At 42.1% G+C, this 17,274-nt stretch overlaps 1 protein-coding gene across 1 annotated transcript in view; it reads right to left on the minus strand.

The window, feature by feature from the left end:
* The window catches only part of LOC134343085 (ras GTPase-activating-like protein IQGAP1), a 230,576-nt gene that overhangs the window by 58,115 nt on the left and 155,187 nt on the right, over positions 1–17,274 (minus strand). The window contains exon 26 of the mRNA XM_063041967.1: positions 455–679. Within this exon, the coding sequence (XP_062898037.1) occupies positions 455–679 (225 nt within the window). The remainder of the gene's footprint in view (positions 1–454; positions 680–17,274) is intronic.

Consider the following 17,274-nt stretch of genomic DNA (forward strand, 5'->3'; position numbering starts at 1 on the left):
AGTAGGAGCTGTAATTGATAGCAGCGAGCAACTGGGGTGAGGGTCAGAAATACCAGATTGCTACAGCGTCTCCAACAGCACTAACATTATAATCAATAGATCTGATTTTTAAAGTTCACGTGGGTAATTTGACCATCATTCTTTGTTTCCTAATTTTCTCTGCTGAGTCTACCTCACATAACAAATACTCCATCTGCGCAGGGAATCAGGGAAGGAAGCTCTGAACAGGCAACTCATTCAAATCTGAACCGGTCCTTGCTAAATTCCTGCAAAGAACTACTCTGCAGATTTGACAGATTTAATTATGCCATTAAGTCAAGGGAGCAGACATGAACTATACTGGCCCTGCCTGGGCAAGGAAAGGCCCAAAGGTGCCCAAGAATGAAGAGACCAACTGTGTGTCAGAGTAGAAAAGGCTCAAAGGCGTGCAGTGGTTGCTCATTCTGGCCCTCACCTTCTCTGCCCAGTCTGGCTCTCCATCTGGTTCACCCAGCTCTTGTAGATGTCGACAGGGTCGGTTTTGATGCTTAGGGTTTTGTCCTGCAGAATCTCTTTGATGACCGGCCCCAGGATCTCTCGTAGGGCGTTCTGCCCGCGGATATTACGGTAAAAGCTCACCACGAGCTTGGTTACCGTGGGGTTTCCAGTTACAATCTCATGGACTTGGTCAACCTTCGACCTGCAAAGTAAGAGAAGGAAGAGCATTGAAGTACAGAGACACAAGTTGGAAGAGGTTTTTCAATCAAATTTCCCTACCTAATTTGATTAGGCATCTCCACAGCAACATTCATACTGTGGTCAGGATACCCTGAAGTACTTCGAGTACACTCTGTGGCCACTTTATTCAGTAACTCCTATTCGTAGTCTTCTGCTGCTGTACCCCATTCACTTTAAGATTTGACATGTTGTGCACTCAGAGTTGCCCTTCTGCACACCACTGTTGTAATGCATGCTGATTTGAATTACTTTTGCCTTCCTGTAAGCTTGAACCAGTCTGGTCATTCTCCTCTGATCTATCTCATTAACAAGGTGTTTGCCCACTGAACTTACAGTGGAGTAAAAAGCTTTAGCATGTAGATATTAAGGAAGAGGATGTACTGGAGCTTTTGGAAAGCATTAAGTTGGATACCAGGACCAGATGAAATATACCCCAGGCTACTGCGGGAGGTGAGGGAGGAGATTGCTGAGCCTCTGGTGATGATCTTTGCATCATCAATGGGGACGGGAGAAGTTCTGGAGGATTGGAGGGTTGCGGATGTTTTTCCCTTGTTCAAGAAAGGGCGTAGAGATAGCCCAGGAAATAATAGACCAGTGAGTCTTACTTCTGTGGTTGGTAAGTTGATGGAAAAGATCCTGAGAGGCAGAATTTATAACCATTTGGAGAGGCATAGTATGATTAGGAATAGTCAGCATGGCTTTGTCAGTGGCATGTCGTGCCTTACTAGACTGATTGAATTTTCTGAGGATGTGACTAAATACATTGATGAAGGTAGAGCAGTAGATGTAGTGTATATGGATTTCAGCAAGGCATTTGATAAGGTACCCCATGCAAGGCTTATTGAGAAAGTAAGGAGGCATGGGATCCAAGGGGACATTGCTTTGTGGATCCAGAATTGGCTTGCTCACAGAAGGCAAAGAGTGGTTGTAGATGGGTCATATTCTGCATGGAGGTCGGTGACCAGTGGTGTGCCTCAGGGATCTGTTCCGGGACCCCCCTACTCTTTGTGATTTTTATAAGTGACCTGGATGAGGAAGTGGAGGGATGGATTAATAAATTTGCTGATTTCAAAAAGGTTGGGGGTGTTGTGGATAGTGTGGAAAGCTGTCAGAGGTTACAGCAGGACATTAATAGGATGCAAAACTGGGCTGAGAAGTGGCAGATGGAGTTCAATGCAGATAAGTGTGAGAAGGTTCATTTTGGTAGGTCAAATATGATGGCAGAATATAGTATTAATGGTAAGACTCTTGGCAGCGTGGAGGATCAGCGGGATTTTGGGGTCCGAGTCCATAGGACACTTAAAGCTGCTGCACAGGTTGACTCTGTGGTTAAGAAGGCATACGATGCATTGGCCTTCATCAACCTTGGGATTGAGTTTAAGAGCCGAGGGGTTATGTTGCAGCTCTATAGGACCCTGGTCAGACCTCACTTGGATTACTGTGCTCAGTCCTAGTCGCCTCACTACAGGAAGGATGTGGAAACCGTAGAAAGGATGCAGAGGAGATTTACAAGGATGTTGCCTGGATTGGGGAGCTTTGCTTATGAGAATAGGTTGAGTGAACTCGGCCTTTTCTCCTTGGAGCGACAGAGGATGAGTGGTGACCTGATAGAGGTGTATAAGACGATGGGAGGTATTAATTGTGTGGATAGTCAGAGGCTTTTTCCCAGGGCTGAAATGGCTAGCACGAGGGGGCAAAGTTTAAAGGTGCTTGGACGCAGGTACAGAGGAGATGTCAGGGGTAAGTTGTTTTTTCTTTAAATGCACAGAGTGGTGAGTGCGTGGAATGGGCTGCCAGCAACAATGGTGGAGGCGGATACGATAGGGTCTTTTAAGAGACTCCTGGATAGGTACATGGAGCTCAGAAAAATAGAGGGCTATGGGTAACCCTAGGTAATTTCTAAGGTAAGGACATGCTCGGCAAAGCTTTGTGGGCCGAAGGGCCTATATTGTGCTGTAGGTTTTCTATGTTTCTAATTGCCGCTCACTAGATGTTTTTGTTTTTCACACCATTCTCTAGTCTAGATTGTTGTGTGTGAAAATCTCAGGAGATCACAGTTTCAGAGATACTCAAACCACCCATCTGGCACCAATGATCATTCCACGGTTAAAGTCACTTAGATCATATCTCATTCCCATTCTGATGTTTGGTCTGAACAACAACTAAACTTCTTGATGTCCGTATGCTTTTATGTATTGAGTTGCTGCCATATGATTGTCTGATTAGATATTTGCATTAACAAGCAGGTGTACAGGTATAGCTAATAACGTGGCCACTGAGTGTACAGTTGTCATAAAATAGGAACTGCTATGTGCTGTGAACTCCTACAATCGGCAACATAAATATAGCCTGATGTCAAAAGCAGAACATGCTGGAAGTACTCTGGTCAAAAAATGAGGCAGATGCTGCCCAGCATGCTGAGCATCTCAGCAATTCTCTATTTTGTTTCAGATTTCCACTATCTGAAGTATGTTGCTTTTCTAATGATGACCAGTGGTCATGTAGTCAAAGAGCAATACAGCATGAATACAGGCCCTACTGCCCAACCAATCCATTTCAATCACAGTGCCCAACCAGCTAGTTTCAATTTCCTGTGTTCGGTCCATATCCTACCCCTCCATCTACATATCCAAGTGCTTCTTAAATGATACTATTGTACCTGTCACAACCACTTCCTCTGGCACCTTGTTCAATGTTGTCGTCGTCGTGGGTATCTCTCGAGGTTGAGGATGATGGTCTTCGTTCTGTTGATCTACTTATGGGCTCTCAAGTGGCTTATGCGTCCAATCTTGGCTTTGAAAGTTCTTGCGCATTCAGGACAGGTAGTTCCAGATGGCAGATCGGGCTTTGGTTGTTGCTGCCTCTTTTTCCATTTTCTTCTCTTCTCTTCTAATTGTGCAGATCTGTTGGCTTCGAAAGTTGCTGATCCTTCTCGGATGATGGCTTGCCAGAGTTTCCTGTCCTTGGCATTGGTTTCCCAATTGTTGATGTCGATGTTACATTTCTTCATGTTGGCTTTTAAGATGTCTTTGAATCTCTTATGTTGTCCGCCTCTTTTACGGTTGCCTTCTTTAAACTGGGAGTAGATTTGTTTCGGCAGACGTTCGTCTTTCATCTGAACAACATGACTGTTCCATCTTAGTTGGTTCTTGATGATGTAGGCTTCAATGCTTGTCGTTTTTGCTTCATTTAGCACACTGACGTTGGTTCTTCTCTCTTCCCAGCTGATATTTAAGATGTTTCGAAGACAGCGTTGATGGAACTTTTCAAGTGCCTTCAGATGTCATCGGTATGTTGTCCAGGTTTCTGATGCATACAGGAGCATTGGGATTACCACTGCTTTGTACACTAACATTTTGGTGTCTGTTTGGATGTCACGATCATGAAAGACTCTTGTTCGGAGACATCCGAAAGCTGCCACTTCCTCTGGCACCTCGTTCAATGTACTCACTGTCCTCTGTGTGAAAAAGTTACCCCTCAGATCCCTTTTAAACCTTTTCCCTCTCACCCCCCAAACCCATGCCCCTACTTTTGGGCTCTCCTATCCTGGGGAAAAGACTTCTACCTTATCTACAGTAACCTCTTAATTTTAAACTCCTCCCTAAGGTCGGCCCTTATTCTCCTATGTTCCAAGGAATAAAATTTAGTCTGGCCAATCTTTCCCTATAACCTGGCAATATCCTCAAATCTACTCTGCACTAATTCCAGTTTGACCATGTCTTTGCTAATAACAATTCAAGGGATAAATGTCAGCCTAGCGCAGTGCCAATCTTCTTCCATCAGTCTCATGAAATCAAGAGTTCAAAAAACACAGAAGTTTCTGCAGATGCTGTAAGTCTTGAAAAACATAACACAAAATGCTGGAGGAATTCAGCGCGTCAGGCAGCATCTATGTAGGGAAATAAGCATTTTCTGTGTGTTGCTCAGAGTTCAAACAAATACATTTGTAATTGAAGGAGGGAACTAGAAGAAAGAACCCACCTTCATTTTCCATCAGAAGTAGCACCTCTGACAGTGTAGGGCTCTCTCAGTACTGCACTAGAGGATGTTAGTCTATATTACTTTGCACATCACTGGGATCCCATGACCTCAATCTCAAAGGCAAGGGTTCTTAAAAGTGAACATCATCAATGGCCTGTCCTGGTCCAACCACGTTGATGTCACAGCCAAGAAAGCTCACCAATGCTTTTACTTCCTCAGGAGGTTAAAGAAGTTTGGCATGTTCATGTTCATACTCAACAATTTTTAATTGATGCACCATAGAAAACACCCTATTCAGTTGCCTCATGGCTTGGTATAGTAATTGCTCTCCTGTAACCACAAGAAACTGCAGAGCTGTGAACACACAAGTTGTGGAAACCAGCTTTCCCCTATGGACTCTGTCAAGACTTTGCTGCCACAATAAAGCAGCCAACATAATCACCCACCCCCAGACATTCTTTCTTCTCCCCCTCCCATCGCGCAGAAGATATAAAGGCCTGAAAGCGTACCACCAGACTCAAGAACAGCTTCTATCCCAGTGTTATTAGAATCGTAAATGGACATCTTTCATGATAAAAATTGACTTTTCACCTCATAATCTATTTCGTTATGATCCTACACCATTTTTCCTGTACTACACTGTAGCTTTTACACTTTATTCTGCATTCTGTTACTATTTTATCTTAATGCACTGTGTAATGACTTGATCTGTATGAACAGTGTGAAGAACCAGCTTTTCACTGTATCTTGGTACATCTGACAATAGTAAATCAATTCCAATATGACAACTGTCACATAAGATAGTTGAACTGAGACATGATTTGCTCAGTAAATGACAGGGCCTTGGGGAGTGCTGTAGTTCAGAGCTACCTGGTGGCCTGAAAGTGGTGACACAGATTGATAGAGTAGTGAAGGTGTTTGGCATTCTTCCCTTCATCAGATGGCGCACTGAGTACAGAAGTTCGGTCACCAGGTTACAGCTGTACTGGACCACACCTGGAACAACGTGCGTAGTTCCGAACCAGAATCAGGTTTATTATCACCAGCACATGTTGTGAAATTTGCTGTTTTGCAGCAGCAGTTCATTGCAATAGGTAATAAAAACTATAAATTTCAACAAGTACATAATAAAATGAGTAGTGCAAAAAGAGTGGAAAAAAAAGACAGGAGGAAATCTGCGGATGCTGGAAAGTCAAGCAACACACATGAAAGTTGCTGGTGAACGCAGCAGGCCAGGCAGCATCTCTAGGAAGAGGTACAGTCTTAGGTAGTGTTCATGGGTCCATTGTCTATTCAGAAATCTGATGGCAGAGGGGAAGAAGCTGTTCCTGAAACAATGAGTGCCTTCAGGCTCCTGTACCTCTTTCTAGCAACAAGGAGCGAGCATTGTCCTGAGTGACGGAGGTCCTTAATGATGGACACCATCTTTCTGAGGCATCGACATTTGAGGACATCCTCTATACTGGGGAGGTTAGTTCCCATGATGGAGTTGATGGAGCAGCTTTATCTGATCCTGTGCAGTGTCCCCTCCATACCAGACTGCGATACAACCAGTTGGAATGCTCTCTACAGTATATGTGTAGGAGTTTGTGAGTGCCTTTGTTGACATACCAGTTCTCCTCAAACTCCTACTGAAATATAGCTATTGTCATGCCTTTTTTGTAATTGCATATGTTGGGCCCAGGACAGATCCTCAGACTGCTCATCCTTTCCACCTCTGATCGCTTGATTAGGACTGGTGTGTGTTCCTTTGACCTTTCCTTCCTAAAGTCCACAATCAATTCCTTGGTCTTACTTATGTTGAGTGCAAAGTTGTTACTGCCACACCATTCAACCAGCTGATCTATCTTGCTCCTGCCTGCCTCCTTGTCATCATCTGAAATTCTGCCAACGACAAATGTGTCATCGGCAAATTTATAGATGGCATTTGAGCTGTGCCTAACCACACAGAGTAGATCAGTGGGCTAAGCACGCATCCCTGAGGTGTGCCAGTGTTGATCGTCAGCGAGATGTTACTTCCGGTTGCTATACCAGAGGCAGGATGTGATCAAGTTAGGAAGGGTACAGTACAGGTCTGCACAGTTGTTATCTGGACTGGAGGGCTTGAGTTATGAGAGAATGGGTATGTTATCCCTGGAGCAAAGAAGACTATGGGGTTGCCTAGGGGTTTAGAAAATCATTAGGGGTATAGATAAGGTATAGTCACAGTGTTACCAACCCACACAACCCCAACCAATTAGAGGTGTCTAAAGCTAGAAGACATTATGGCGCCACAATGGTGGTGACACTACAACAGCTCGGGGTGTCGGAATTTGGAGTTCGATTCTGGGTGTCCTCTGCGAGGCGTTTGCACGTCCTCCCTGTGATACATGGGTTTCCTCTTGGTATTCCAGTTTTATCTCAGAGTCCAAAGTAGGTTAATTGGTCATTGTAAATTCTCCTCTGATTAATTTAACGTTAAATAGATGGGTTGCTGGGAAGTGCGGCTCATTGGGCCAGAAGAGTCTGTTCCGCACTGTATCTCTAAATGAAAATTAAATAATAACAAATTATTTAATAGTGTGTGCAGGGGTATTAAAAACTCTGTCATGATGCATCATGGGTAGGGACAGCAACAGTTCTGTTTGACTCTGTGAGAAACTCTAGACAGTCATGGACATAGCACAGCACATTACAGAAACCAGCCTCCCCTCAACGGACCGATTAAGTTAGCTGCTTTACTAAGGCAGCAAGAAGTATAAACAAAGAACCCACCCAGCCTAGACATTCTCTTTTTCCCACCCTTCCAAAGAGCATAAGATACAAAAGCCTGAAAGTACGTACCACCAGGCTCAAAGACAGCTGATACAAGACGTTTGAATGGTGCCCTAGTACAATAAGATGGAGCCTTGACCTTGGGATCTACCTCATTACGGCCCTTGCACCTGCATTGCACTTTCTCTGTAATTGTAACACTTTATTCAGCACTCCGTTATTGTTTTTCCCTTGTACTCCCAATGTACTGATGTGGTGAAAACATCTGTGTGGATGGCATACAAAAGGAAATTTTTACCCACTTAATAGATATAATATTTAACAGTCCAGAAATTCCACTAGTCTAACATCAGGAAGTGTTGAGTTTGTTTTACCTAACTCATTTTCTTTTCTTTCCCAGTTCGAACAAGGGCCTTGAACCCAAAACATTAACACTCCCTTCACAGATGCTGCTTGATGTGCTGAGTGATTACAGCATTTCCTGCCATTAGTAAATGAGAACTGTGCATTTGCCAGGCTCATTTTCTCAGCTCCCTGCGTTCAACACTCACCAGCTTGCATTTCACTCAATGCACTAAGCCAGCGAGATATAGAACATAGAATAGTACAGCACAGTACAGGCCCTTCGGCCCACAATGTTGTGCCGACCCTCAAACCCTGCCTCCCATATAAGCCCCCACGTTAGATTCCTCCATATACCTGTCTAGTAGTCTCTTAAACTTCACTAGTGTATCTGCCTCCACCACTGACTCAGGCAGTGCATTCCATGCACCAACCACTCTCTAAGTAAAAAACCTTCCTCTAATATCCCCCTTGAACTTCCCACCCCTTACCTTAAAGCCATGTCCGCTTGTATTGAGCAGTGGTGCCCTGGGGAAGAGGAGCTGGCTATCCACTCTATCTATTCCTCTTATTATCTTGTACACCTCTATCATGTCTCCTCTCATCCTCCTTCTCTCCAAAGAGTAAAGCCCTAGCTCCCTTAATCTCTGATCCTGGATCTCTTCTGAGGATCTCTCCTGAGGAGTGGAATCACTGAGGTGCACAAGGAGATACGGAGATACTTAGCCAGGTGACAAAGCTTGAGGTGGGTGGGAGCAAGAGGGCTGTCGTTTTGTTTATTGTTGCTCTTGCCAAGCATTGTAGGCATATCATGTTGGCACTGGAATGTGTGGCAACACTTGCTGGCTGCCCCAAGCACACCCTTAGGCGCATTTGTTGTTAACGCAAACGACATATTTCACTGCGTTTCGATGTTCATGTGATAAATAAACATGAATACCTCACTCAGAGGTGATAAACAGCCTTGTCCTCAACACCGTCCACACTCGGCCATCTCTGGAATCAGTAAGCAATGCAGCCTACAGCTCATGTGCCTAAATTCTACCTGAGAGAAGACATTCAAAGAGAAACAAATCTTCCATCCTTCTCTAATTTAGTTTGGATGCCACCACACTGGGCTATTTGGCAGAAGACCCATTTGTATTGCACATCTGACAAAACACACACAGCATGGGGCTGTCATTGCAACACCATATAATATTAAAATCCAAATGCAAGCTAAAGAAAACCGATATGCTAATAAAACAGTGCTCACCACAGCACTAAACCATGCACGGCCAGAAAGCCCCTCAGTACAATTTAGTAGTCAATGTGGATTACAAAGCTGTTGTGTACAACCCTCACAGACCAATCATAGCCATCACAGAGGCACAGAGCACAGGAAAGTCATGAATAAGGAAGATGAAATATGAAGATAGGCTGGCCAAAAATATAAAAAAGCTTTCTTCAGATACATAAAGCATAAAAAGAGAGGCAAGAGTAGAAAATGGACCGCTGGAAAATGATTCTGGAGGGGTAGTAATGGGGGACAAGGAAATTATGTACAAACTGAATAAATATTTTGCATTAGCCTTCACTGTGGAAGACACTAGGAAGTTCGAGAGTGTCTGAAAGCAGAAGTGTGCGAAGTTGCCATTATTAGGGAGAAGGTTCATGGGAAACTGACAGGTCTTAAGGTAGATAAGTCACCTGGACCAGATGGTTTCAAAACCAGGGTTCTGAAAGAGGTGGCTGAAGAGATTGTGGAAGCATTAATAATGATCTTGCAAGAATCACTAGATACTGGAATAGTTCCAGAGGAATGGAAAATTGCAAATATCACTCCACTTGTCAAGAAGGGAGAGAGGTACAAGAAAGTAAATTAGAGGGCAGCTAGTCTGACCTCAGTGATTGGGAAGATGTTGGAGTTGATTATTAAGAATATGGTTTTGGGGTACTTGCAGGCACGTGATAAAATAGGCCATATTCAGCATGGTTTCCTTAAGGGAAAATCTTGTCTGACAAATCATTCGGAATTATTTTAAGAAATAACAAGCCATATTGACATAGGAGAATTGGTTGATGTTTCAGGTCTTTGACAAGGTGTCACACATAAGTTAAGTGCCCCAGATGTTACAGGAAAAATACTAGTATGAATAGAACATTGGATGATTGGCAGGAGGAAAAGACTGGGAAGAAGGGAGCCTTTTCTGGTTGGCTGCCTGTTACTAGTGGAGTTCCACAAGGGTCTGTGTTGGGACTGCTTCTTTTAACATTATCTGTAAATGATTTGGATATCAGAATTTATTGCTTTGTGGCCAAGTTTGAGGACGTTTCTAAGAAAGGCGGGTAGTTTTGAGGAAGTAAGAAAGGGTACAGAAGGACTTAAGATATAAGAAAATGGGCAAAGAAGTGGCAGATGGAATACAGTGTCTGGAAGTATATGGTTATGCAATTTGGTATAAGAAATAAAAGGGTAAATTATTTTCTGAATGGAGAGAAAATTCAAACATCTAAGGTATAAAGGGACTTGGGAGTCCTTGTGTAGGATTCCCAAAAGGTTAATTTGCAGGTTGAGTCAGCGGTGAGGAAGGCAAGTGTGAGGATTCATTTCGAGAGGATTAGATATAAAAGCAAGGATGTAATTCTGAGGCTTTATAAAACGCTGGTGAGGCACTTGGAGTATTGTGCTCAGTTTTGGGCCCCTTATCAAAGAAAGGATGTGCTGACATTGGAGAGGGTTCAAGAGATTTACAAAAATAATTCTGGGATTGAATGGCTTGTCATATGAGAGTTTGATGGCTCTGGGCTTCTACTCACTGGAATTCAGAAGAATGAAAGGTGACCTCATTGAGGCCTATTGAATGCTGAAAGGCTTCAATAGAGAGGATGTTTCCTACGGTGGGGGAGTCTAAGACCAGAGGACACAGCCTCAGAACAGAGGGGCATCCTTTTAGAACAGAGATGAGGAGAAATTTCTTTAGCCTGAGAGTGGTGAATCTGCGGAATTTGTTACCACAGGTGGCTTTGGAGGTCAACTAATTGGGTACTCGTAAGGCTGAGGTTAATAGATTATTGATTAGTCAGGGCATGAAGGGATACAGGGAGAAGGCAGGAAATTGGGTCTGAGAGGGAAAATAGATCAGCCATGACGAAATTGCAGAGCAGACTCAATAGGCCAAGTGGCCTAATTCTGCTCCTGTACCTTATGGTCTAAAATAGGTCCTTTGGCCCATCACCACTGTGCTGACTATCAACAAAATGTCAAAGTAAGGAGGCAGGACAATGGGTTGAGAGGGATAATAAATCAGCCGTGATGGAATGGTGGAGCAGACTTGATGGACTGAAAGGCCTAATTCTGCTCCTATGTCTTATGGTCTAACCACCCATTTACACCCAATCTCATTTTATTCTCTCCATATTCCTATCAACTCCCACCAGATTCTACCCGTCATCCACACAAAGGCAACAATTAACTTGTACATCTTTCTGATGTGGGAGAAAACCAGAGGACCTGGAAGAATCTCAGACAGTCATTGGGAGAATGTGCGCAGTCCACATGGACAGCGTCTGAGGTCAGGAGAGAACCTCGTGTCACTGAAGCCGTGAAGTGGCGATTCTGCTAAATGTACCGATGTGAGGTCAAATGAAGACCTGGGGTAACCTGCAATGCCTTTACAGTGAAATCATCTTAGTCTGTAACCCTTAAAGTCCCAGAAATTAATCAACATCCTGACCCTGACAACTGCTTAAGGGTAATAATTTCCACTGCCCTTTGTGTCAGGAAGTGCTAAGTGACCTGGTTCTAATCTTACGTAACACATTGGTAAAGGTTTTACTGCTAATGTTGTAGGGTATTTCATGTAAAAGTCTTTCTGTCGAAGCAGTGTTTGGGTTACTGTGGGAGATGAGGGTTGCTTAGGAACGTGGCAATTCAATCAGGAGAGTGGAACAGGGAGAAGGCAGGGGGAGCGGTTTTGTGACTGACACTGGTGATGGGTCTTGGTCTTTGTTCAGGCAGAGATGGACGTTGGAGAGAACCAGACATAGGATTCAATCCAGTGGGGAAACGCGATTCGATGGGCCCAGGCACAGAAGTCTGTGGAGGATAAACTTAGCTTTTGGAAAATTTGAGCTCCAACCTTTGCACATTTGACTGATTAATTATAATGGGCCCTTCTTGATGTTTTTCTTTCTTACTTTTCTCTACTAACTCTTTGGTTAAGTTAACATTCACAAACATACTTTATAATTGTATGCAGTGTGCGATCTGTTATTTTATGCTGACTGGTTATTGCAGGGCAGTAAATCACACAGGATTCACACAAACGGGGCGAACATCCCGATCTCATGGATTTGGCCTTAGACGTATGAAGTCGGAGAAAGGTGGGTTTATCACCCCGGAATCCAGTGGCTGTTCACGAGGGACTAACCAGCTGCATTTCAAGAAACATCCATAAAAAGGTTTCATGTAGGGGTATCGTCTCTGATTGAATTTGTTGAACGTTGTGATTGCCCAAAAATTGATTAAGTGGGTTTGCGGTTAAGTCCGTGTTAAACTATTGCCCAGGAAAGTGGTTATGAACGCCACAAGGGTCAAGCGTTGGTGCAACTCAAAGAGATTACCTCTAGCTAATGCTTGTGTTCTAAGCAGGGTGGTTATCCACAGCCCAGATAAATGGTAACTTAGGGTTTTAAGCACTGTTAAATCATTAGGAAAAGTTACAATCATGAAGTGGAAATTTGACCAAACAGAGGGGAAAGATGTAGTGCTAGTTCAGACCAGCAATGACGTAATGGGAGTGGATCTGCCTGGTACCATTGGGGTCCCAGGAGAGACAGGGCCGTGGGCCATCCATACTTCCTAAGGAAGGGGAGTATAGGCGAGAGTGCCGAATTGGAAGCAGTTTCCTGTAGCTGAGGGCAGAGGCTTTCTTGTTTCTGTGGAGTGAGGGGATGGAGTGGTCTGATGTGGAAGGTCTAAAGCTTCCTCCGGCGAGAGGTGAAAATTCTGAGTAGGTATCTGCCCTTACGTTCACGGTGGATAAATGTCAAAGTGCACCGGCAGAGAGTCAAACTTATTGTAGGCTGAGAATGTTCTTGGGAGTGAAGCCCACACCCTAGGGTGAGGAGGATTATGAGACTTGGGCGGAGCAGACCTCTCAGATGCTGGATGAGTGGCAGTGCTCTGATAATGTGAAAAGACAGTGACTGGTAGAAAGTCTACCAGTCCAGCTGCTGAATTTGTGAGGTCCTTAAAGACAGAAAACCCCTTAGCTACTTCCACAACCTACATGCAAGCACTAGAAAACAACTTTGGCACAACAGGAAGCCCAATGGAACTTATGACGGGGCTTAGGAGCATGTTTTAGAGGGCTGCTATTGAACGGGGTTCCTGGAAAAGGGGACTGCCGGTATTGCCTGCTACAACTGTGGTGAGGAGGGAGGCTTCAGGTGGGAGTGTGAAGAATGGGAAAACCATCGGAGCTACTTAAGCAGAAAGGGAAGTTGGGAAACTTTGAACAGACCCAGTGAGGGAACAGCCTGGCGTCTCAGGAGGAATACATTCCGTTCAATGCATCGAGGAGGACACTACGGTGAAAAACCCTATTCTCGAAGGCTAAGTGGGGCCAAGCTGCAGTGTATCCCCACGGATCGAGGGTATTTATGCTAGAGCCATACTTGACACTGGTTCTTGGGTTACTCTGCTGTACAGATCTTTCTACAACCGGTATTTGACACATTTACCAATGATGCCACTCAGTGCGCTAGAGCTTTGGGGACCTCAGTATTCTTGACTACCCGTATGATGACTGCTTGTTGTTGAAGCTGGTGTTTTAGGAGGCAGATATGGGAATAGCTGAGGTCCTTGATACCTTAGTGTTGGTTTGCCCAGACCCAGTCGAGAAGGGTGAAGCTTCGATTCTTGCGGGAACAAATACTCCTATTGTGAGGAAGCTAGTAGGAGCTTGCAAGGATAAAGTTGGAGAGAGCCTTCCGAAAACCTTGTCTATTCACTCAGTGTTCAGAGCTGCTTTTGAGGAAGTACATGACTTTCCTAAGCTGGATGATGAGCACAAATGAGGAACTGTGTGGTACACCCAGTCCAAACCAGTCATGTTATGGCCTGGGGAAGTAGCTAGAGTGACGGGAAGCCCCAAATTTCCCAGAATGCCTGAGGCCGAGGCCCTCTTAGTGGATGCTCCGGAAGACCATTAAGAGGAGTCAGGCTTACCTGTTGGGGTACTGGTGAGGCCTGAACAGCAGAAGCCCTCAGTTGTACAGTTGAACAGGATGACAGTGATTGTCAGGAACACCGTCGAGGATTTTTCACCCAAGGTCATGAATGAGCGTGCTAATTTCAAAACGGTTCTGTAGGAACTTTTTAAACAAAGGTTTCACACCTTCTCTTCGTTATCCTGCTCAGCTCAGAATTATACTGAAGAATGGCTCTAAGGAATGGTTTTATTCGAGTGGAGAAGCTCAGAAATTCTTAAAATCAGAAGATTGACTGTTCAGTACATGAATAATTGCTGCTTTTACTTTCGGTATACCTTTGTAGCTAACTCCTTTTGAAACTTTAAGTGCTTTTCTTAGAGAGCAAGATTTTAACAACTTAATGTTTTGAATTTTGATAGGTTTTTTATTATTTTATATTATACTTACTTTTCCTGAGGTTTTTTTCTGTCAATAAGGCTTAGTTTGGGTATTTTTCATTTTATCATTTTGAAATTGTAATTATTAATCTATATGTGTTCTTGTTATGAGGGTTAAGTTTTTTTCTTTGTCTAGGTTGGGATGCAGTTAACCTTGAAACTAATTAGGAGCTAAACCAGTAGGTTTTTTTGGGAGGGTGACATCATTAGATTTAGCTGTCGGCTTTCTTTTGGCCGGCTTTCCGACTTTGGGAGGAGGGTGGGAGGGATGGGTTTTTTTTTCTGGAAGATGTTTTGGGTTTTTAGCTAAATCTGTTGCTTGGTTACCACATTTCAAGGTTTATCGTTTGGTTTTAATATACATTCAAGTGGTTATTACTTTAACCTTTCTATTAAATAGTATTAAAAATGGATCAAACTATTAACTTACTTAGTCTTAACGTGAAAGGATTATATCACCCTGTGGAACGGAATAAGATTTTTGCATATATTAAAAAGCTTAAGGTTCCAATTATTTTTCTACAAGAAACTCATGTATGTAATTGTGACAATATACACCTTTTCAGTAGATGGAGAGGGCTACATTTTCATTCCGCTTTTCATCCTAAATCTAGGGAAGTTTCGATCTTTATAGATAATACAGTTCCCTTTGTCCAACATAAAGTAGTGTCTGATACTAATGGGCATTTTGTCAGTGTCAGGAAAATTAGATAATAAATTAATGGCATTTGCTAATCTGTACGTCCCGAATACAGATGACCCAGGATTCCTTGAGTGTTTTTTTTCCCGTTTTTGCCAGATTTGAGCCTTTACTCATTGGTGATGGGAGGAGACTTTAATTGCTGGTTAGATCCAGCTTTAGATCGGTCATCTTTTAAACCAGCGACACTTAATAAATCAGCTTTGTTTTTCTAATGAAATGTGGTATTGTTGATTACGAAGTTTTTTTACATCCACTAGACAGGGAGTATTCGTATTTTTCTCATGTCCATCATACGTATTCCAGGATTGATTTTTTTTTATTGATAGCCAAATGATTCCATTAGTTTGATCCTGTGAATATAAAGAGATTGCTGTCTCAGATCATGCCCCTGTGCTTTTATCTTTAAATCTCCTTGATATTCCTCAAACAAACAGATCTTGGCGCTTTAATCTAACTTTGTTATCTGATAAGGATTTTTTAAAACTGCTGGAGAGACAAATTATTCTTTTTTTTTGAAGAGAATACGCTGGAAGAGACTTCTAGTTTTATTATATGGGATGCTTTTAAGGCCTATCTTAGAGGACAAATTATTTCATATACTGCAAGTGTCAAGAAAAAAGCTAATAAAGAGATAATTGAGTTAGCTAATCAGTTTAAACAACTATACCAAAAATATGCCTCAACTCCAGATCCTGCTTTATATAAAAGGCGTGTTGAAATTCAAACTAAATATGATCTTCTTTTAACTTATCCAATTGAAACTCAACTGCTATAAGATAAAAGTCAATTTTATATTCATGGAGACAAAACAGGTAAATTACTGGCTAACCAATTAAAAACCTTTATAGCTAAACGGCAAATAAAAGAAATTTGTAAAGCTAATTAGGACAACTGATCATTCAGAAATAAATGATATCTTTAAAGAATTCTATTCTAAACTTTATAGTTCTGACCCTCCTAAAGATAATACTATCATGAATAATTTTTTAGACCAATTAAACGTTCCTACACTTTCCATTGATAACCATGAACAGTTGGATCAACCTAATTCTTATGAGGAAATTGTCGAGGCTGTACATTCATTGCACTTGGGGAAGGCTCTGGGTCCTGATGGATTTTCTGCAGAATTTTATAATGCGTTTTCCTTACTGCTTATACCACATTTATGTTTAGTTTTTTTGGATTCCTTTATGTTGGGTGGTTGCCACAATCTTTCTATGAAGCTTCTATTTCACTTATCCTTAAAAAGAATAAGAACCCAACTGAATGCTCTTCATACAGACCAATTTCCTTACTTAATATTGATACTAAAATTCTATCCAAAGTTTTGGCCCGTAGGATTGAAAATATTTTACCATCTACCATTTCTGATGATCAGACTGGATTTATTAAAAATCAATATTCCCATCTTAATATTCATCGTTTATTAAATGTTATTTATTCTCCTTCTAAGAAGATATCGGAATGTGTGATATCTTTAGACGCTCAGAAGGCTTTCGATCAGGTTGAATGGAATTATTTATTTAAAACCTTAGAAAAATTTAATTTTGGGCCCAATTTTATTCAATGGATTAAATTACTTTATTTATCTCCCTCTGCTCGGGTTCTTACTAATTTTCAGGATTCCAAACCTTTTAAAATTCAACGTGGAACCAGACAAGGTTGTCCCTTGAGCCCTTTGCTCTTTGATCTGGCCTTAGAACCCTTAGCCATTGCTTTTCGAGAATCTAATGATATTATTGGTATTTTAAGGAGAAGTACTATCCATAAAGTTTCACTTTATGCTGATGACCTATTGCTTTTTATTTCTAATGTCGAGACTTTGTTACCTGCTGCACTTTCTTTACTCTCTTGCTTTAGCCAGTTTTCAGGATAAAAACTGAACTTACATAAGAGTGAACTTTTTCCTTTGAATAATTTGGTATCAATTAATACTAACCTTCCTTTTAAAATTGTAATAAATCAATTTATTTATTTGGGTGTAACAATTACTAAGAATTATAAACACCTACTTAAAGAAAATTTTGTTACCCTTCTGAATTATGTAAAAAGGGCATTATCAAACTGGTCACCCCTTTCGTTATTGCTGATTGGCCGAATTAACTCTATTAAAATGAATATTTTACCTAAATTTATATACCT

Source organism: Mobula hypostoma, chromosome 2 (assembly GCF_963921235.1).
Source record: "Mobula hypostoma chromosome 2, sMobHyp1.1, whole genome shotgun sequence".
Lineage (NCBI taxonomy): Eukaryota > Metazoa > Chordata > Chondrichthyes > Myliobatiformes > Myliobatidae > Mobula > Mobula hypostoma.